Genomic DNA, 18,443 nt, shown 5'->3' on the forward strand with positions numbered 1-18,443 from the left:
TATCTTATTCTTTTCAGAAAACAAGAGGAGGGAGAGAGTTGTGGGTTCAAACCCATGAAGCTCAGAACTTGCACGTTATTCAGGCAAGTCCCTCGCAAGGGCTGAGCCTCCCAGGAGATGGCGGCTGTGCCCCGGGGTGTCGCGGGTGGGAGTCAGCACCCACTGTGCCCAACACAGCCACCCCAACCACAACTGCCGTCAGCCCTTACGTCCCTGCCGTGAAGGCGAGCGTCACTTTTACTACCAGAGGTGTCTGGATGGAATAACGAACACGTTTGTTTAAGCATCCAGAAGAAAACCACAGCTTTCACGATACAAAAGGCTAGTTAGTAAGGAGGACTGACATGCTATCACAGGCTATTAAAGTTGGCATGTCACAACCTCTGGCTTTGTGCCACCTTCCAAAAAACAGAGGTAGTCTAAAACCAGAGCTCAGTAACCAGGACACGAAAGGCAGCGTTATCTGAAGCTACGATTACTTAACCACAACCCTACAAAGCACCGAGGGGTCTCCAAAGGCACCCTTTCCTTCGGGTGGACGTCCACAATTTCCTCTCAAAGAGCTGAGATCCACCCTGAACAACGGAATGGCGTTGGACATTAAAAGAATTCATGGACCAAAAAGTCTGTGGGACCACAGACCGCAAACCTCTGCAGTACAGTATTATACTGAAGGTGGTACAGCTACTTATGCTTGTCAGGGGAAAAAAAGTGAAACAAAAAAAAAAATCACTAAACATGTTCTGAGTAAACCCTACAAAAATGCACATCAGTGACACATCAGACCTTGTGAGGAAATCAGGCCTTTTTGTGGGCTTAAAGCAGTACACAACTAGTGCCCAGGCAGCCATTTCAGCATCTGATTCAGACTTGTCTGGTAAAATTACTTATTATTGCACCAGTGCAACCAGTTATTTCCAGCTGAGAAATAAGAGAGATTGGTCCATCAAATTAGATTTTCATATTAGTGAGAAAGGGAAAAGAGAGCGAGGAGATTTCAAGACTAAAGCACCATTAAATTTTGTTTCTTGTCTAAGGCCACAGAATCACACCCGTCCTGAGCTCAAAAGCATGTTTGAATAAAGTGCCTTCTTCAGGAAGGCATCCAGTCTTGATTATAAAGATATCCAAGCTCTTGTTATGCCCTTCTCCACTTGATTAAAGAGCACTCCGTGTATTCTCCCTGACAAGGTACTTGTACACTATAATCAAGCCCACATAATCAACCAACTATGGACTAGCTTCAGCAGATGAGAAATTCTTTGCATGAAGCCCTGGCTCCATTGGAGGCACCGACTCCATTTCAGCCACGATTTCATCTCTTATACACCGACACGGCGTTTGGGGCCCGAGCTCACATCCCCAGGGATGCGATACGCCCACTCCCCCGCCTGCAGAGCACCCATCACCTTGCTGGCATTTGTTGATTTTATTTTAACAAAGTTCTATAAATTCATGTTTAAGAATGAACAGATATGCCTAAAACTAATTATAAAGCGGTGAGCTGTAAGAACTTATTTTCCCCGAACAAAGCCAAACCTCATTTTATATTTAGCATTTTTCTTGAGCACACAACGTGCAGTAATGAGGTACAGCTATACACATATTTTTCCACGCTCGTTAAATCAATGACACATAGTTGAAATTCAAAACCACAAATAGGAGCTGCAAATGTGTGATTTCAATAGTCCCCATTACACCGATATATGGGAATACCACACTATTTGCAAAAAAAAATACAATACACCTTCGCAAAGCTGTATTAGGATAAATCGCTTTATCTCCTTTTTATAGATGGTTAATGGAGTAACCGAGATATTTTGTGATGTAACTAAGGACATATACGTACTTCGCAGCAGGCAAAGGTCCTGAATTAATTTTTTTTTCTCATGTCAAAGGCATAACTTCTGCCACATTTTACCAGCACACTTTACAGCCAATCACCAATTGTTCTCTCAATAAACCCTCAGATTTGTGTCAATATGCATTGATAAGAGTTGAGGATGTATTTCATTCTCATACCAAACTGGTCTTAAGCAAGTGGAACTCAAGACAGTGCAATTTATTTCTGCCTTCCAAGAAAAATAAAGCTGCAAGCAGTTCACTTGGATTCAGCAACACAGATACAGCTCTTCAGCACTGGAGGAGAAAAATGTTACCGCAGTATTTTAGCTACATTATATATTGAAAAAAAGAAAAAACGCTTTCATAAAAATGTGTTGCATCCTGTTGTATGGTATTTCACTGTGCTAAGCTACTTTGTGCTACAGTGCATTTGTAAGTGTTGTTCAACTGACAAAAGACTCCCATCGTATCATAGCCATGAAATTTTTTCTGAATGTATTTGGATAATATTGTACTTTGCCAGTACAATTTTATTTTTTATTGCAGTAGTTTTTATATTGCAAATTACAGAACTGAGATGCCTTTAATGTGACACTGATGTGACGGACTATCTCTAAGTGTTCATAGTCACATTTCTAAATTCGATTAAAAGAGATAAAGATTTATACCAAATAAAACCCAATTTTGCTCTCTGCTGTCAGCAAAGAAAGGCCAGCAAAATTCCCCAACCTGATCTCACCATCATGCCTAAAGGCTGAACACTTAATCCCAATGAGAAAGCAAGGGTTATGTGTGAACAGCATTTGAGAAATCTGTCATTAAAATGATACCGATCTCTCAATATACAGAATGCATTAAAATGCATAACCAGAATGCAGTCACTACTTTGGGATTTTGCTTTTTTGCCTCCATCTCCCAACCCCCTTGCTAGCATTTTTCTGCTTCAGCCCTTCTGTCCTCCCCTCCCAAAAAACGCCTGGCTCAGCTGAGCTCTGGGACGTGACATGACCAGGAGCATCCAAGTAGTAAGGACACACAAAGATTGTACCATTAGCACCGACACGCATCAGGGCGTGAAGACATTCTTCTTACTGTGGTAACTTCAAACGACATTAACTAAAGTGCAAGGAAAACTGTGCCAAGTCGCTGCTGGAACGTGAGACTATACATCAGGGGTCCCATTTCCAGCTTTAATAACGATTTCTTGTGAGATGCTCAGTTTCCTCATCCATAATGAAGACAAAAATATTTACAGGCCTTTGACTTGTTCTTCGAGATCCTTAGGTAAAAGGAGAATATAAAATTTATTACTGCAGGGGTAGTGAAGGGTCACTGCTGGCTTGTATTTAGAAGAGAAAAGGAGGAAGCTTTTTCTCTAGCCATTGAAGTTTTAGAGGCAAAATTGAAACAGAATGAGAAACTGCTCCATGATTACATTATCTTCTATCCCGAAAATGGAGAATAGAGCTGAGGCAAGAAAGTAGCAACACATTTACACTCTTACTTTCAGCTGAGCAGAGCTCTGGCAAACGTTATTTTAGACCTGCATCGTCCTTGAGATGCAAAGACGCAAGCAATTAAGGAGCAGTGGTTTGATTCAGGTAGTAACTGAATCCAGAGAAGAACCTAACACAAGATTTGCAATGTGGCCTTATGAATATACCTGGAAAGATTTTACTCCCAGTGCTAGTCTGTTATGAGTTGAAAAAATAAAAATAATCCCCCCAAAATCAAATCAAAGACTAGCTTAGCCAACTTTTAGAAACAAACAAGTAGCAGCCACAAACTGTTGCATGGCTTTTAATTAGTAAATGGGTCAGTCTTTCAAATCGTTTTTATGGCCATTCTTCAAGCTTCCTCCAAACCTCCCGCACCATTTCTGAGACACTATGTCACACTGACCTCAGCAGGGAAGTCACACATGTCCTGTACCATGACCCAGCCGCCACTAGCATTATCCTTACCAGGATCTCATTAGCCTCTCTTGCAGCACTTGTTTGCTGATTACTCAAGATGGACCTCCAAGATTTTTGTCAGAGGTAAATGTTAGCTCCGGCCCCTAGGCAATCCTATGGCCACTAGGACCAATGACATTAAAATAGTAATTTATTTTTTTTTTTTAATTCTGTCCCATTTTTAGAGTTCTGTCTAGTGATCCACATTCTTCAGTATCTACCACCTCTGTGATACATGCATATGCCTTCAATTGCAGTTTTATTGCTATATAGTATATTAGAGAGCATAGGATCAAGAATATATATCCCTGGCTTTTAGTGAGGGCTCCCACTAGAAATATCTGCTCAGTAACCATTTCTGTTTGGAGACTTGATGGCTACAAATCTCATCTAGCTTATAGATACCATATTTCTTTTCAATTTCTCTAATTTCTCAGGTGATAAATCCTCCCAGAAATCTATGATAATGACGCAAATTGCCACCAAAAATGTATGCTGACATCTGCTTTCATACAGTGATACTGACTGATTTTAATTGCATGGACCATTCTATTATTTGGTCCCTCAAAGATGCCAGCCTGACAGACCATCAGGTACTCAATGGTTAGTTTGTTTGTTCCAGACCACTGGAAAAACTTCAGTATTCAAAATTTATGGTCAAGAATTAATGGTCCTGAGAATTTCTCAGCTTCTCCAGAAACTACATTTTTATCTGGATATAATGACCTGAAAACATCTGGGTTTGGACAAGCTTTTTAAGCCACTCATGTCAAGACAATAATAATTTATTTTTTTTATATAAAAATACTTTTAAATGATCAATGCCATACAAGCACATATTTTTTAAAACTAGTTGTTGGGGTTTTTTTTTACTTTTCTGCCTTGTAAATACTGAAAGAAGTTCTACCACTTTCATCCATTCATAGTAATATTGTTTCAGTTATATTTGAAAAACATTTCTACCCTAAACTTTACTAATTCTTGATATCTACCATGTCTTTGATTCCTTTGACTCTCCACAAATTCTGGTTTTTTAATTCATAATTACTATTATCAGATTACTTGCTCCAATTTTTAGATTTTTCTCATTTCTTTGTAACCAGGCTGCTGCAGGTTTCAATTAAGACTGCCTTTCTTTTCAGTATGTTACAGCAACATTGTACTGTGTATAAATAAAATACACTTCCAATCCCCCAATAGCCATTTAAGTCATTCCACTTAAATTCTCTCTAGCTGCTAATTTGACTCCTGCACAGGGGAATTATCTTCTGGTTTAAGAGATAACTTTACAAAGTGTAGTGGTGATGAAACAGTTGCGTATGTTTTGCTAGCAAATTGGGTTAATGGCCAGAGAAGCAAGTAATGTGTTTCATCCAATTAAAAAAACAACCACAAAACCCCACAACAACAACAACAAAAAAAAACAAAAAACAAAAAACCACACAACCTCAAAACCCTACAAGTTCATAAAAAGCCAAACCTGGATGCAACCTTCAGTTGCAGCCATCATCTCTGATGTTTAGGATCTATAATAGTCATAGTCATTAATAGTCACTAATAGTTTATTAGTGTGCCATTATTAGTAGTATGAAATAATGCTCCATATTAAAGCTCTAGTGCCACTATTTAGTATAAAATCTCAAAGCAGGAATGCAAAGGCTGTTCCAAGACTACAGAACTCCCTTGCGTTTGGGATTCTTTGTGAACTGCATTTTGAGAGCAGAATCAGTGACAAATTTGAAGTGAACTACCTTGTTCTTCTCTCTGCCTACCCAAATTTGCAAACCAGCCTATGGTCCACTAGTTGAAAGCATCAGCCTCCTTAAGCTAGCTCAATTTCATAAGGTTGATCATACACCATGAACCTTCCAATAACAACTTAGGCTTTCAAATACATTCCAAAATAAATTACATAATATTCTTAAGGTTCTTGTTCTGAACTCAATCTGTGCTTCAAACACAAGTACTAAAACCAATCCCATTTAGAGCAATCACTGAAACCTCTATGCATATTTCATAAACACACTAATATGGCAACTAGCCAGGGAGTTGTTGAGCAAACAGCTCTTTAGTAGATATTAGTTATCATTCGTGTGATTGCATTGATCTTGAGATCAACCCCGTGCTAAGAGGACACACTGCCTGTACATACATCTCTGCCTGCCTGCTCATTTTTATTTCCAACTAGGCAAGCCACTGTAACATGGGAAACTGATATTTATATGTATTATGTAAGAGATTACTTAAGCACTAATCAGATTTATCTAAGGGAGAGAGGCAAAATAGCTCATTCCCCAGGATTATTAATAAGCATTTTAAATTTAACCTTTTTTTGTTAAAGGTCAGAATACAGCTAGCTTATAAAGCGACCTCAGCAATGGTATTCATTTGGGCAGCTGGAAGAAGGGATAACCCAGATACTGGAAGCTATTATGTGGATATTTTGTAACTAGGAATTTACCTGTAAGAATACACACGGAAAGACAATAGCATGTGTGTGCGTGTGAATACCCTCGCACTGCTGCCTTGTTTTCAGACTCGACTTTAACAGATGACACCTTAGGAGAATTTATTTACCAAAGAAGAAAATATCTTTCCCCCAGTCTATCCAAATACTACTCATAATTTAAAAATAAGAGTAATTACACTATTACTAAGTAACCCAGCATGTTCTGTGACAGGGCATACCCCATCCAAATGGTTCTCTCCTAAGGAGGTAGAAATGAAACCTTTAATAGAAATTATCCCAATTCAGCAGCACAAGTGATGCCTATGCCGGGCGCGCTGCTCAGGGCAAGGCTTTTGATCCATTTGGCACTTGGGTTGAAAGGCAGGAGGAGCAGCGACTAAAAAAACCACCCGTGATATAAATACAACTGATAGAAAATTCAGTACAAAAATAAACAGTTCCAATGGCTATTACTGGGTTTAAGTGTTTAACTTTTTTCTGCTTGCAAGAATATAGCTTCAGGTTGCTAGTCATTAGTTTTTCATGTACTTTATAAAAAATTGCAGATTAAAAAGCCTTTTCCCCCAAGTAAGTGCTTATAGAGCACAATAACAGCAAGTCTATAAAGATCTCCTGAATAAAGTACGAAATTTCCCCTGTGTTTACCAAAAGGCAGGCTCTGCACAGTAAACACTATAATTCTTTTCTGAACTATTATTAATTTATCAACATTCACTCCCTCAGCTACTGCCTCAAACTGGAAGCTCGTATTCCGTTGGTAGCCGAGTAACTGAAATCCCTTCCAAGGCATCCTCAGCTCTGTACAGAGGCTTGCACACTTGCGTGCATCACCTCGCTGGTAAACGAGCATCCAAACAGACCTGGTATAAAGGAGTTCAGCTTATACCACGATCTGGATCCATCTCTGGTGTCGTGCATCGCCCCTGCGATTTGTGCATCTATAAATGACACTGGTTTTGCTGGGGTTTTTGTTTGGTTAGTTGTTGTTGTTGTTTGGTTTTTATAGGTACTGATCAGAATTAGGGCAAGGCACCCCTGCAGGAAATAGGCACTGGAGAACATAAACATGAAATTGTTTAGATTAAAATAAATAAATAAATAAAACCCTGAACTTGTGAATTTAAGTGGGCCACATCTGTTGGAAACCTATTTTCATCTAAGAATAAACACTGTTAAGCACTAGCTGTTGAGGTTAAGAGTAAGGTAAAGAGCTGACTTCGACAATTAGTAGCTGTTAGGGAATGTACATCAACACGGGGATCCTCCCAGGGTATAAAAGATGAGAAGAAATCTTTAAGTTATCTCTGCACCTGATACAAGCTCAGTGTGTTGCGTGAGGAACTAATGGCTGAGCTTCAAAGAGATTGTGTGCTTCAGCTTAGCCAGACCTTCCTCGAGACTAACTTTAACTATAAAACTCACATTAAACAACAAACCCATAGCGAACAACACAATTCAGTATATTCCACCCCTTTCATTTCCCACGCAGACATTTCCCTAATCGGATGTCCTCAAAGATGCTTCCTGCATTAAGGTGACTATTCCAAATCAAGCTAAGCCAGTGGTAACTGCAAAACTCAGTCAGTGCCACGATGGTACGCTGTATTTAAATAGCCCTACCGTTGCCATTGCTTTTCTTCTAACAAGCGGAGTCACTTAAGCATCAAAGCAAGCCTGAGCTCATGAGGCAACTTCTGTTGTACGTGGTTACTTAAACACGGCCAACCAACCTCTCCTTCCTAATTCCTTCTCGCGGGATCCATCTCTACTCGGTCCTTTTTGCTGCTGTTATCCGTCTGTCCTCAGAAGTGCAACCGCGAGGAAGGAGCCAAATCGCACAGCAGCAACCAAATTCTATTCGCATTAAATATGAAGGAATTACATGATATTGTTACCGTTATCTTGCACTGCAGCTCAGCAGACAAGCTCAGGGACAGGGAAGGAACCTCAGTAATAGACAATAGTACAGCGGCAGATTACTTGAACGGCTAATGATAAATGCAGGATTATTATTTATAAACAGAGAATTAATAGCTTTCAGGCATCAAACTACTCAACTTTTGCTTTTAAAATGTCATCTGTATTTCTGAAGTGTACAGACCTCCCAAAGAAACTTACACATTAATTTACAGAAGCAATGAATTCAGCTAAGAATTAATTCCTTAGTACTGATTTGTATTAGAACTTGGGGGGGGGGGGGGGAGCTGTGCAGTAGCATTATTCCTTCTAAATTAATTAGGTGAGTGCATGTAGTTATCTGAATATGTATTTCCTCATGTTTTCAGTATTTGCTGAAACTTTCACCTGGGATTAAGTTTCTGGACCCCAGAGAAGAGCACTTCAATTAGAAAGGTGAAAAAATGTGCATTTGAAATGAGCTTTCTGCCAAAAGCTGCAATGGCTACTCTTAAAATTAAGAGCAATTGATAAAACCTGACACAATTAAAACTCCTCAAGAGTTTTGCCCAGGTTTGCTGGGCTTTTTTAGAAAAGCTCTTCAAAATCTGTTCTCATACGGTCTGCGTACTTCTACAGGCACAGGGTTTCTGATGGAGGATTTCACGAGGCTGGAGCTGTTTGTAAAACGTGTTTATTGATGCGCTTGGGGGAGAATCGGCCCCTCCAGAGCCTCCCCAGGCAGAACCAACCACACAGAGGAAAGACACTTGCAAATAGGCACTTGTAAAGTGTCTCTGAGTTATCAAAGTAAAAACTTCATGCCCAGTGCCTTGCCCCACCTTTCAGACACATTAAACACCTACAAACTATTTCTCTTTGGTAACGGAGGTCGAAGGCTCAACTATTCCTTCATTTACGTGGTGAGTTAAACTACAGGCTTGGGTCTGGTAGGGTGAATTTTACTTTTTGGTCCAGGAAATCAGTAATTCCTTCATCCAAATATCTTGGTTTTCTAACCTGCATTCATGCTGGATGATGAATTTTTCTATCAAGAAGAGATACAAATATCTCCGGACGCAGCATAATGTCAAATCAAATATTTAAGCCACAGGCACTTCGACTAAAGAAACTAAATGACAGAAGATGTTTATGCCTTGTTCTTTTTTCTTGCATTCTCTTTGGAAGCTGTAGAGAAGATTAGAAATTATTTGCCAGGATTGTGGTCAGTTTTGCCACAAATCCTGACAGATACACTGTGTGTTCAAAGAAATCACAACCACTATCTGTGGAAGAAACAGCATTTTAAAAATACAGAATTATGATATACTACCTACACTTTTTTGTTGTTTTGTCGTCTGTTCCTTTGAATGGGATTTAAGACTTCTTTATTTTTTTTCTCCTCACTAACCAGGGGAAAAAGGCCAAGAAGAGTATTCTGCCTTCACTAATTATGGAAGTGGAGAGCTGCAACTGAAGAAGATTTCTACCAACAAGCAAAAACAGGAGGCAGAATTAGCAGCAAAGTATCAGCTAGCTCTGAACCATGAAAGCATGCACACGAGAACAAAATTCCCAAGAGGCTCAATAAGATCTGAATTTTTGTTTCAGGAGCACCACTCATTTCTTACAAGAGCTGCTGTCTGCTCACATTATCCTGAAATGAGACCTTGTGCTGCTTGCCCTGAGCCAAAGTCTGACGGACTCCACTAGTTCCTTGTTATATATTTTCCTCATTATTTGCTCCAGTGTTTCCCTGGTATAGAATTTTAACATGCTAGGAAGAGATAAATTAATTCCCCTCTCTCCTATAGACAGCCTGAGAGAGGCCATTTAGCCAGGACGTTAACGACCGAAACTGGGAAAACGAAGAAACATCAATCCATCCACAAATGATCAGAAATGTAGAGGCATAGCAAATTAACAATACTCAGAGGAGCTCAGGAGACTGAGGGAAATCTTCCAGGTCTGTCTAAAATACAAAGTTTTGTGATTTTTCTTAATTTTAATCAAGACGTATGAAAAAATATTTTTTTTTCCCCCCTGCCCATGGATCTCATTGCCATTAATAACCAGGGAGGCAGGAGTGCCTCAGTGCTGCCCAATGCATAAGGAACAGTACCGGGTTCACTGGGCTCACAGCGAGCCTGAATCCCCCAGAACAGCCATCCTGGGGCAGCCCGTTACACCAGCAAACGGATGGGGAACAGGTCCACGCTACAGAGGTCAGGTGCAAGCTCTGGTCTGCAAAAAAGTAGGGGAAAAACCTGGCAGGAACTGCAGGTGATGTGGTCTTCCCCTGTTGCCTGCTGGTCTGGCTGTTATTTTGCTTTGCAGCTCCGAAAAGGATTAATACCTACTACTGTAGCAGAAAGCGAGGACACAGGCTTTGGTTTGTAATCCTAGGTTTAGAGGCTGCGGGGGGGTTGGTTCAGTTTTATGGTGTCAAATCCCAAAGAAGAAACTGTAATCCCCCAAATCCCAGAGCTACAGACCACTCCTAGAAGCAAGGATGAACACATCGAGCTTCACCTGTGTTAGTACACGGACACTTCCGAGACTGATCCTGGCCTTCCCGATAGCTATAGCGTTTGGACCATCCCAGAAGCCTGAGAATCCTGCTCAGTTACCTCTCAGTGAGAAATCATGCAAACCAACATTTGTCTAGAAAATGCATATACAACGAATTTCTAAAAATACAACATCTCTGTCCTCTTTAATTAGTAGTTACATGTTAGCCTGTAGAACTAGAAGGGAAGGAGATTTTGCAGCAATACCTTTTTCAAACCATTCTTCTGGCACTCAGTTCTTGATATTATACTGCAGTGGTAACCATCTATTTAGGTGATCAGTTTATTAAGAGGGAGAGCAAGAAGCTCACTTGGCCATGAATTTAGGAGCATTACCTATCACAGCTAAACTGTGTCTGATCCCAAACTGTGCTCTGGGCAACTTGGCAGATCACATCAGGCACTGAAGTATCCAAGCGACCTAACTTTGAGTAGATAAATTCAGCAGCCAGTCCCAACAGATTGCCTTTCTAGTCAATGGGGTGAGAGGAGCTCTTCCAGAGAGCTCTGGGACAGTAATGACTGTACTCTCAGATGGGAAGTCCTTCTCTCTCCCCATTGACCATGTAAAAGAGACCAGCTTCACACGTATCTAAATTTGGTACTTGAAGTTAGGCAGCGTGAATACTTTCCTACAGTGTCAACATCCTCACCTTCGCATCCAACTGCTTCTAAAGGTCTCCAGGCTCTTCCATGTGAAGAACTTGGAAGCTTGTAGAAGTAACTGGAAAGAAAGTGGGATAAATCAGCCTAGCTGCCCCAGGAGAAGTGACCACTCTTTCAGAGAACCAAAGGACACGACCAGACAAGAGAAAAAGGCAGTGTAGAAAGGGTCTTGTTCTTACCTGCCAAAACTCGGACTTCTGCATCATTTCCAGTTCTCGAACTGGCTGGGTTTTTCGCCAGGCACCTGTAGATCCCACTGTCCCCGTGCTGAACCCTGCTGATCTGTAAAGCTCCGGAGGGCAGGACGGCCACCCGCGCGTCGGCCGGGCTGGGGAACACGTCCTCCTGGTTTCGCTGCCAGTGCACCACGGGCATGGGCTCCCCAACAACTTCACACTTCAGCAGGATCGTGTCTCCTGCAAAAGCCGTGACAGATTCTGTCTGGGAAAGAAACCTCAGTGGTCCTGCAAACACAAGCAAAAAAAGCAATTATATAGCTGCTGAAAATAGAAGTCACACACTGTTTCCAGGCTGATTTGGATTTTGTTAGCAACCCAGGCTAAAAACAAATAAATAAAAAATTTACATGATTTTCTGCAAACTGCTTGGAGATTGCTATAATGGCTGGGTGACTAACACTTTCCTTTGTAAATTATACTCATTAACAGCAAAGAAAAGATGTGTTATCAACATAAAGAGTAACAAATTGCACCTGTTAGTTACAAACCCACTCAGGAACAAATTTAACGAAGTATAGATATGCTATCGCGCAATCCAAACTGCTCAGAACAGGGTGGCATTCAAAGGAAAGCACAACTAAACCTACGTAAGGTTAAGAAAATGTTACAGTTGCATCTTGCTGTATTTCTTCTTCCCTCCAAATAAAAGGAAAAATACTCTGAAAAACCTCTGCTAAATAAGTTACTTGGGTCACATAATCAAAATACTTCAAACAGGGAATGGCCTGTGTCTGTTTTTCCATGAAATGTTTCTGACTCATGAGTGCAGGGAAGCAGAGCTGGGAGCTTTAATTGCACAATCCCCAGATGCCCCAGCCTCACTCGGTGCAAAATCGTGAGGACCACATCCTTCACAAGAAAAACCCGGCAAGAACAGAACACTGTCTGCAAGATTCCAAGTGCAAGAGGTCATCAAGATCATGGACTTTATTACCTGGAAGCATCGTTGCTTTGCAAAGCATAGATAAACTTGCAAAGAAAGAAAAGACAAAAAAGGGAAAAAAACCCAGCCCTCTTTCCAGCCAAGTACAAGAAGGACAAATCAAGAAGATAAGCTGAAGCAACTGCTTGGATTAGGGATGTGCTAGAGACGGTGCGGACATATTCTAGGGACATGCTCTGGCTCTAGTCCTGGCCAGTCCCTAGAAACGTCCCCACCAGCCCCCAGCCCGGCCAGGCACGCTCGCCTGCCTGCAGGGGCTACCTGAAGCCACACCAGTAAACACCATCACTCAGACACGTCTGCAAACACCTGCCAAGTGTTGGACAGAGTGAAAAACTTAAAAGACAACACTAAGAGCCACCGAAAAGTATATAGGAAACAAGTATCTTTTAGATTATGTCAGCCAGTATACAGTGAAGGCTTTCAAAAAGGAGCTGTCAGTAGAGACTATTCTTTGTTTCATCAGCTTCTTAATAAAGACCTCAATTTTCCAGGCATTAAAATGCCACCCAGTGTACTGGGGAACCATTGTGTACCAGAAAAGGCATTTGAGTGGGAGGCTCGCATTCGTTCCCCGGTTCAAACACCTATTTTTCGGGTGTGATTTTGGCCCCCCACCTCTTGTCTCAGTTCTCCTCAAACACGTCGCTCCCGTCTCACAGAGGATCCGCACGGACGAGATCTCGCAACCGGGGTGAAGCGCTGCAGTGAGCTGAAGAGGGGAAATTCTTTAGCAAGACTGAAACTGGCTCAGTGAAGGCTTCTTAATGGCATTTCCACACGTGAAAAAGAGCCTACATGAATCTAGTGTTGTGTGGGCAGTGGTATTTCCTAATTGCCAGGTTTACAAGCTATCCCTACGAACAAAGGGAGCGAGGAGAAGGCAGTCATTCCCAGCGCCACCCACGCAAGCCCCGCCACCCGCTGCACCCTCGTACACTTCCCCGTTACAGCAAGGATGCTACTTTCCAGCAGAGCTATTGGCACAGACGCACAAGTAACAGCTTTTCACCCCCAGCAAAGCTGGTGCAAGCTAGAAAAACAGAAGCGTTCAACGCTTTAATTAAAAAAAAAATTGAATATAAACACAGTGTGAACAGTGATGGAAAACTGTTGAAAACTGTAGATTTTTCCAGAAGGAAAGACAGCTAAATCTAACAACTTACTGTAAAAACGAGGACTAAAACAGTTGCAATAGAAAGACTTTTTTTTTTTTTTCCCCATGGCAGCACCATACCTGCCATGCCCGCGCACACAAGCAAGTTGACACTTTGCCCTGCCTCTGGACCGTCTCCCTTTCTGCACGTACCCCAACTCTTTTTCTTTTAAAGTTCAAAAAACCATAATAAAAGTCTACGCATAACAGATGGGGACATTGCAAAAAACCTTTTGCTGTGTCCCAATGAAAAGACACTAACCACCTTTTTCCACGGTTATGTTCAAAACCCATTCATCTCTCTGCAGGACCATAACATATGAGATCTTAAAACTATCACTGGGTCTTTACAGCTCTCCTGGCTTATGCTGATTTATTTTAAAGACAGTTTGTGAAGCTACACAGATGTTTGGGTTGTTGGGAGCTGGCTCAAGGGAACGGACCAGCAAATACATTCCGAGAAAGTCACTTTCCAAGACAGACTCTGGAATTAAACATTGCAGATCCTCAGTGATGCTTCGCTTGGTAGCCAAAGGGTCACAGATGCACCTCCCTGCGTTACACTCAAACCTACTTAGGAAACTTAATTGAAAGCAGTACCCAACTCCGATTTACCATGCAGTCTGCTTGGCAGCCTATCAGGATCCCCATCTTTCCTTACAGAAGACCCAATTATTAAGCAATTAAAGTTCACTTAATAAAAAGGCTTATCATTTGGGGGACAGACCTCAGGGTCTGGAACATGTTTAGCTATTAAATATTCAGCAATTTAGTAGCACTCAGTACAATCCCCCAGAGAAGAACTGCTTTAAATGCTTTGTTTGTTTCAAATTAAAGTCTGCAAGGTTACTTAACATCAAGACAAGACCTTTTTTTTCCACTTTCAATTCACATAATAGCTGAAGGGCGAGAAACCAAGGTAATGAAAAAGAGTGATTTCCTTCTGCTTGCTTCAGAAAATAGGAAAGAGAAGCATGGGTGAGTGAATCTGGAAATGTAAATATTTTAGAAACTGCTGTCTAATTCTCTCTTCCACAGGCTGGTTTCCAAAAAGGTGCTACACTTCAGTTACTCCATACTCTTTTTTTGTTTGCTAGCTCCAGTCTACAATTCTGAAAATATTTGCGCCGAGTTATGTGCTGCAGAAGTATCAGAACAAGACCTACATCAAATAATCCAAGCACAGATGTGTTGTTCAGATTTGTTCACAGAAACAGGAGCTAAATAAACTGTTCCCCTTCTTGTTGCAAAGCCCACCTTAAGCTGGACACTCAGATTTCTGATTAAGAAACTAATGAGGTGGGGGGGGGCGTGGGAGGGGTGGAAATCAAATTACCAACATGCACTCAGCAATATTGCCAGCCAGGGGATTCCTGCAGTGTGGTACCAGGCAGCCACTCCTAGTACTGGCTTGTCAGCCTAATGAGACAGATTCAAAGGGAAGGATTTAAATATTACAATAAAATGAACATTAGTAAGATATTTTATGCCTTTGCATTTTGTTTTAATATATGAAATTTGGGCAGTTAAGGTTTATATAGATGGAAGTTAAACCAATTTGCCACAAAGGGCACCCTCAGCGCAAAGTGGAGGAGAGGAAGGTGCCTCACTGTCTGAAAAGCCGAGGATGGAAACCTGCCTGGTGTTCCAAGAGCAGATGAGGCCAGAATATGACACATCAAGTAATCATAGCGCTATTTACTATTACCTATTTCCAACAAAAGAAAAGTTCAACTGCTCCTCAAACTTGTGCCTGATATTGGAAATACGTCATCCTGCTACAGGAGCCGAATATTTCAAATAACACTTACCAACCACCAGCTAAGACTACACTCGAAGCGTGCCAGAGGAAATATAAAATCTTAGCAAAGAGACACTAATTTGCTCTACAGTCCCAGTCTCCAGCTGCTCTCTTTGCTTCAGCCATTGGCATGGTATTCAGGAGACCATAGATGATCTTTTCTTATTAGCACTCAATTTTCATCAAATTCACACGCCCAAGCTAAAAATATATAAGCAGCATTAATGCATGAGCATTTGTTCATTATGCCTAAATTAGGCCACCCATCTCCCAAGGTTGCCTATGTATGGGATTAACCAATTAAGAGCTCACGACCACTACAAAGAAGGCAGAATCTACTTTTTTCTTTTTTTTTTTTTTTTAATACAAACCACACTCAGTATTCCGACTATGCAGAGCATATTTATAATCCTGTGAAACTTCACCCTTGAACACAAAGTACTGCAATTCCGACTGCAATGCACAGACACAGTCCCCACTGGTAGATCACATCACATACAAATACACCGTGAAACAGGGAATACGCAGGTCTCTGATGTGATTTATGTGATGTGAACATACGATTGCCTTGATTTCTCCTGACTGTGGTGATTAGCATAAGCAAACTTCACTAGAAGTTAACATGGCTGCTTGAAACAACATAAATTGTGGGTAATGACAATACAGTCAACATCACATATCAACTGTATCCTAAACTGTTCCATCAAAAAAATGAAATACTGAAAAGTGAGAATTTCAGAGAAAGAAACACAGCATCCTTAGAAATAAACCTATACAACTCTAATTTATTATCTTTTGTTTTCCCTGGGTCTCAGGTGTTACTTCTGCAGCAGTCCAGTTGTAACCCACCATCACAGCCCTGTGGAGATACCGAAATGTAGCTGTCTCTGTCACTGAGCATCCAGCAGCTGCAGCCAAAGGAAGAACAGACACAGTTTAAAGACTGGAAGTTTGATTTAAGAAGTCAGACTTCAACAAGGATGACATCTCTGGTCTATAGCCCTGTCTGCAGGAGATAAGGATCGACGTGGGCTTGGCATTGAAATTGTGTTTTAAGAGGCAAATAATTACTTATGAGGCACAGTGGCAGGCAGGTCCAAATAGCTCCAGATTAACCCAAGTACAGCTAGTTACATAATAATTAATTGAAATAATTGTGTACATAACTGTGTGTGTATATATATATAGATAAAAAAAATCTGAGTGCATCACAGGTCTTTAATTTGTATTCTTATGTAAGCAAGAGATAATATCATTTCAATTTCACAGATGAGGAACTGAGTCTCTAAGATACAGGTTAAAATATTGAAAGGCAGCAAAACCACAGAAACTGGCATCCCACTAGCTTATAAAATGTGGCAGCTTCTAACTGGGAAGAGTTCCTCAGGCTTTTTAGGCACTTCTGAAGATGCTACAGTGACTGACTTGCTTGCTCAAGGTCACCGGAGAAATCCAAGGTAAGCAGGAGTTTGAACCAGGCTTTCCCAAGCCTTCCTGTAAATATATCAGTGTTTCCTTCTTTCCTATAAAACTGAGTGGGAGTTTCTTTTGGGGTACCCACAAACCAAAACAAACTGAAATACAGTTCAGGGACAGCCTAGGAGGGAGAGAAAGGTTGAGTTCATGCTGAGTTCTCAGTTTTTCAGCAGAAAGGAAAAAAATCCTTGGGGAATGAGCTTAAAGTAAAATTCAAGCCTGTGGGCTCAGCTGAAGAGGGGTTGAAAATGTACTGCCTGCAAAAAAAACCTTAGGGACCACCATCACCAGATACCCTAAAAATAAAACTACAATGGATGAGTTTAAACAGACACTATTATGTTTAATATTCATTGAACAAGTGTCAAAAAAATACCTACTTCACATGCTTTTCTGCTGTCCTTTTAGCATGTGTCTCATTGCTTTTGGATTGAGGAGTGACTCATCCTGCTTTGCGCCAGGGGAGCAAAAGCAGCTTAGATGTTTTCAGCCAGATTCATCCCAAACTCCAAGCCAAACAAAGCATTTGGCCTCATTTCAGGAGAGCCAAACCGCGATAGCTTTTTTAGCCTACACGTTTAAGGGCGAGACAATTACTTCTGCAACTTGTATCTAGCATTCAATTATCGTACTGGAAAACACATCTTGACGTTCTTGCTGTGACATCCTCGAGTCCTTAGATAGCCCTCAGAGCTCCGCTGCGAAGACTCAAAGGGGCAGTCAGTCCCTGCACTTCTCTCTGCAGCACTCTTGGGAGGAGGATAATTTAGTTGACCTCAAATAGTAGCACAGATCTGGAGGGAATCTCTGTACTGGGTCAGCTTATAACAAAGTCAAAGAAACAAGGCACAGATTTTATAGTTGACTGTAAATGCAATAGTGTGTGTGTGTATATATTTAAAAAGATATTTAGGGGAGAGTTTAGGCTCCGACGCTTAAGCTGTGTTGCAACCCTGATGGTACTTAGTCACGGAAGTGCTGCAGTTCCCCAGGCATCCTCACCTTTTGAGGAGGTTTTAATCCTGAGAGTTTACTGTTAGATCAGGCTCCTCATAGAATGCCAGGAGAGCCACCATGTTTCCTCTTAAACCACAAGGAGATAAAGGTCAGAAGCCACTTATTCCTCCATCAGCCTTACCCTTGTGAGGACACGTTCACACAAGTGCTGTTGAACTCGCTGTAGATGAGATAGAAACCATAACTCATGAACAGACAATTCAGAACATCCCGCGTAGGAAAAAAATTTCCCCTTTTCTAGTACAGGGGCACATCGAGGTCTCCTCCAGCACAGCAATTTTCTCTCCCAGCATGTACAGTCCATTACAAATATCATAGCACCGATTCTTGGCAGCAATCTAATTCCACCAAGAAAGGCTAGCTGAAGGAAGATGAAGCCAGGATCTGCCCTTTGATGCCTCTTACCTAT

The 18,443-nt window shown here is 41.2% G+C and overlaps 1 protein-coding gene across 1 annotated transcript in view; it reads right to left on the reverse strand.

Moving 5' to 3' along the window:
- DCC (DCC netrin 1 receptor) overlaps window positions 1–18,443 on the reverse strand; it is a 571,119-nt gene that overhangs the window by 290,106 nt on the left and 262,570 nt on the right. The window contains exon 3 of the mRNA XM_075020576.1: window positions 11,582–11,866. Within this exon, the coding sequence (XP_074876677.1) occupies window positions 11,582–11,866 (285 nt within the window). The remainder of the gene's footprint in view (window positions 1–11,581; window positions 11,867–18,443) is intronic.

This window comes from Buteo buteo, chromosome Z, assembly GCF_964188355.1.
Source record: "Buteo buteo chromosome Z, bButBut1.hap1.1, whole genome shotgun sequence".
Lineage (NCBI taxonomy): Eukaryota > Metazoa > Chordata > Aves > Accipitriformes > Accipitridae > Buteo > Buteo buteo.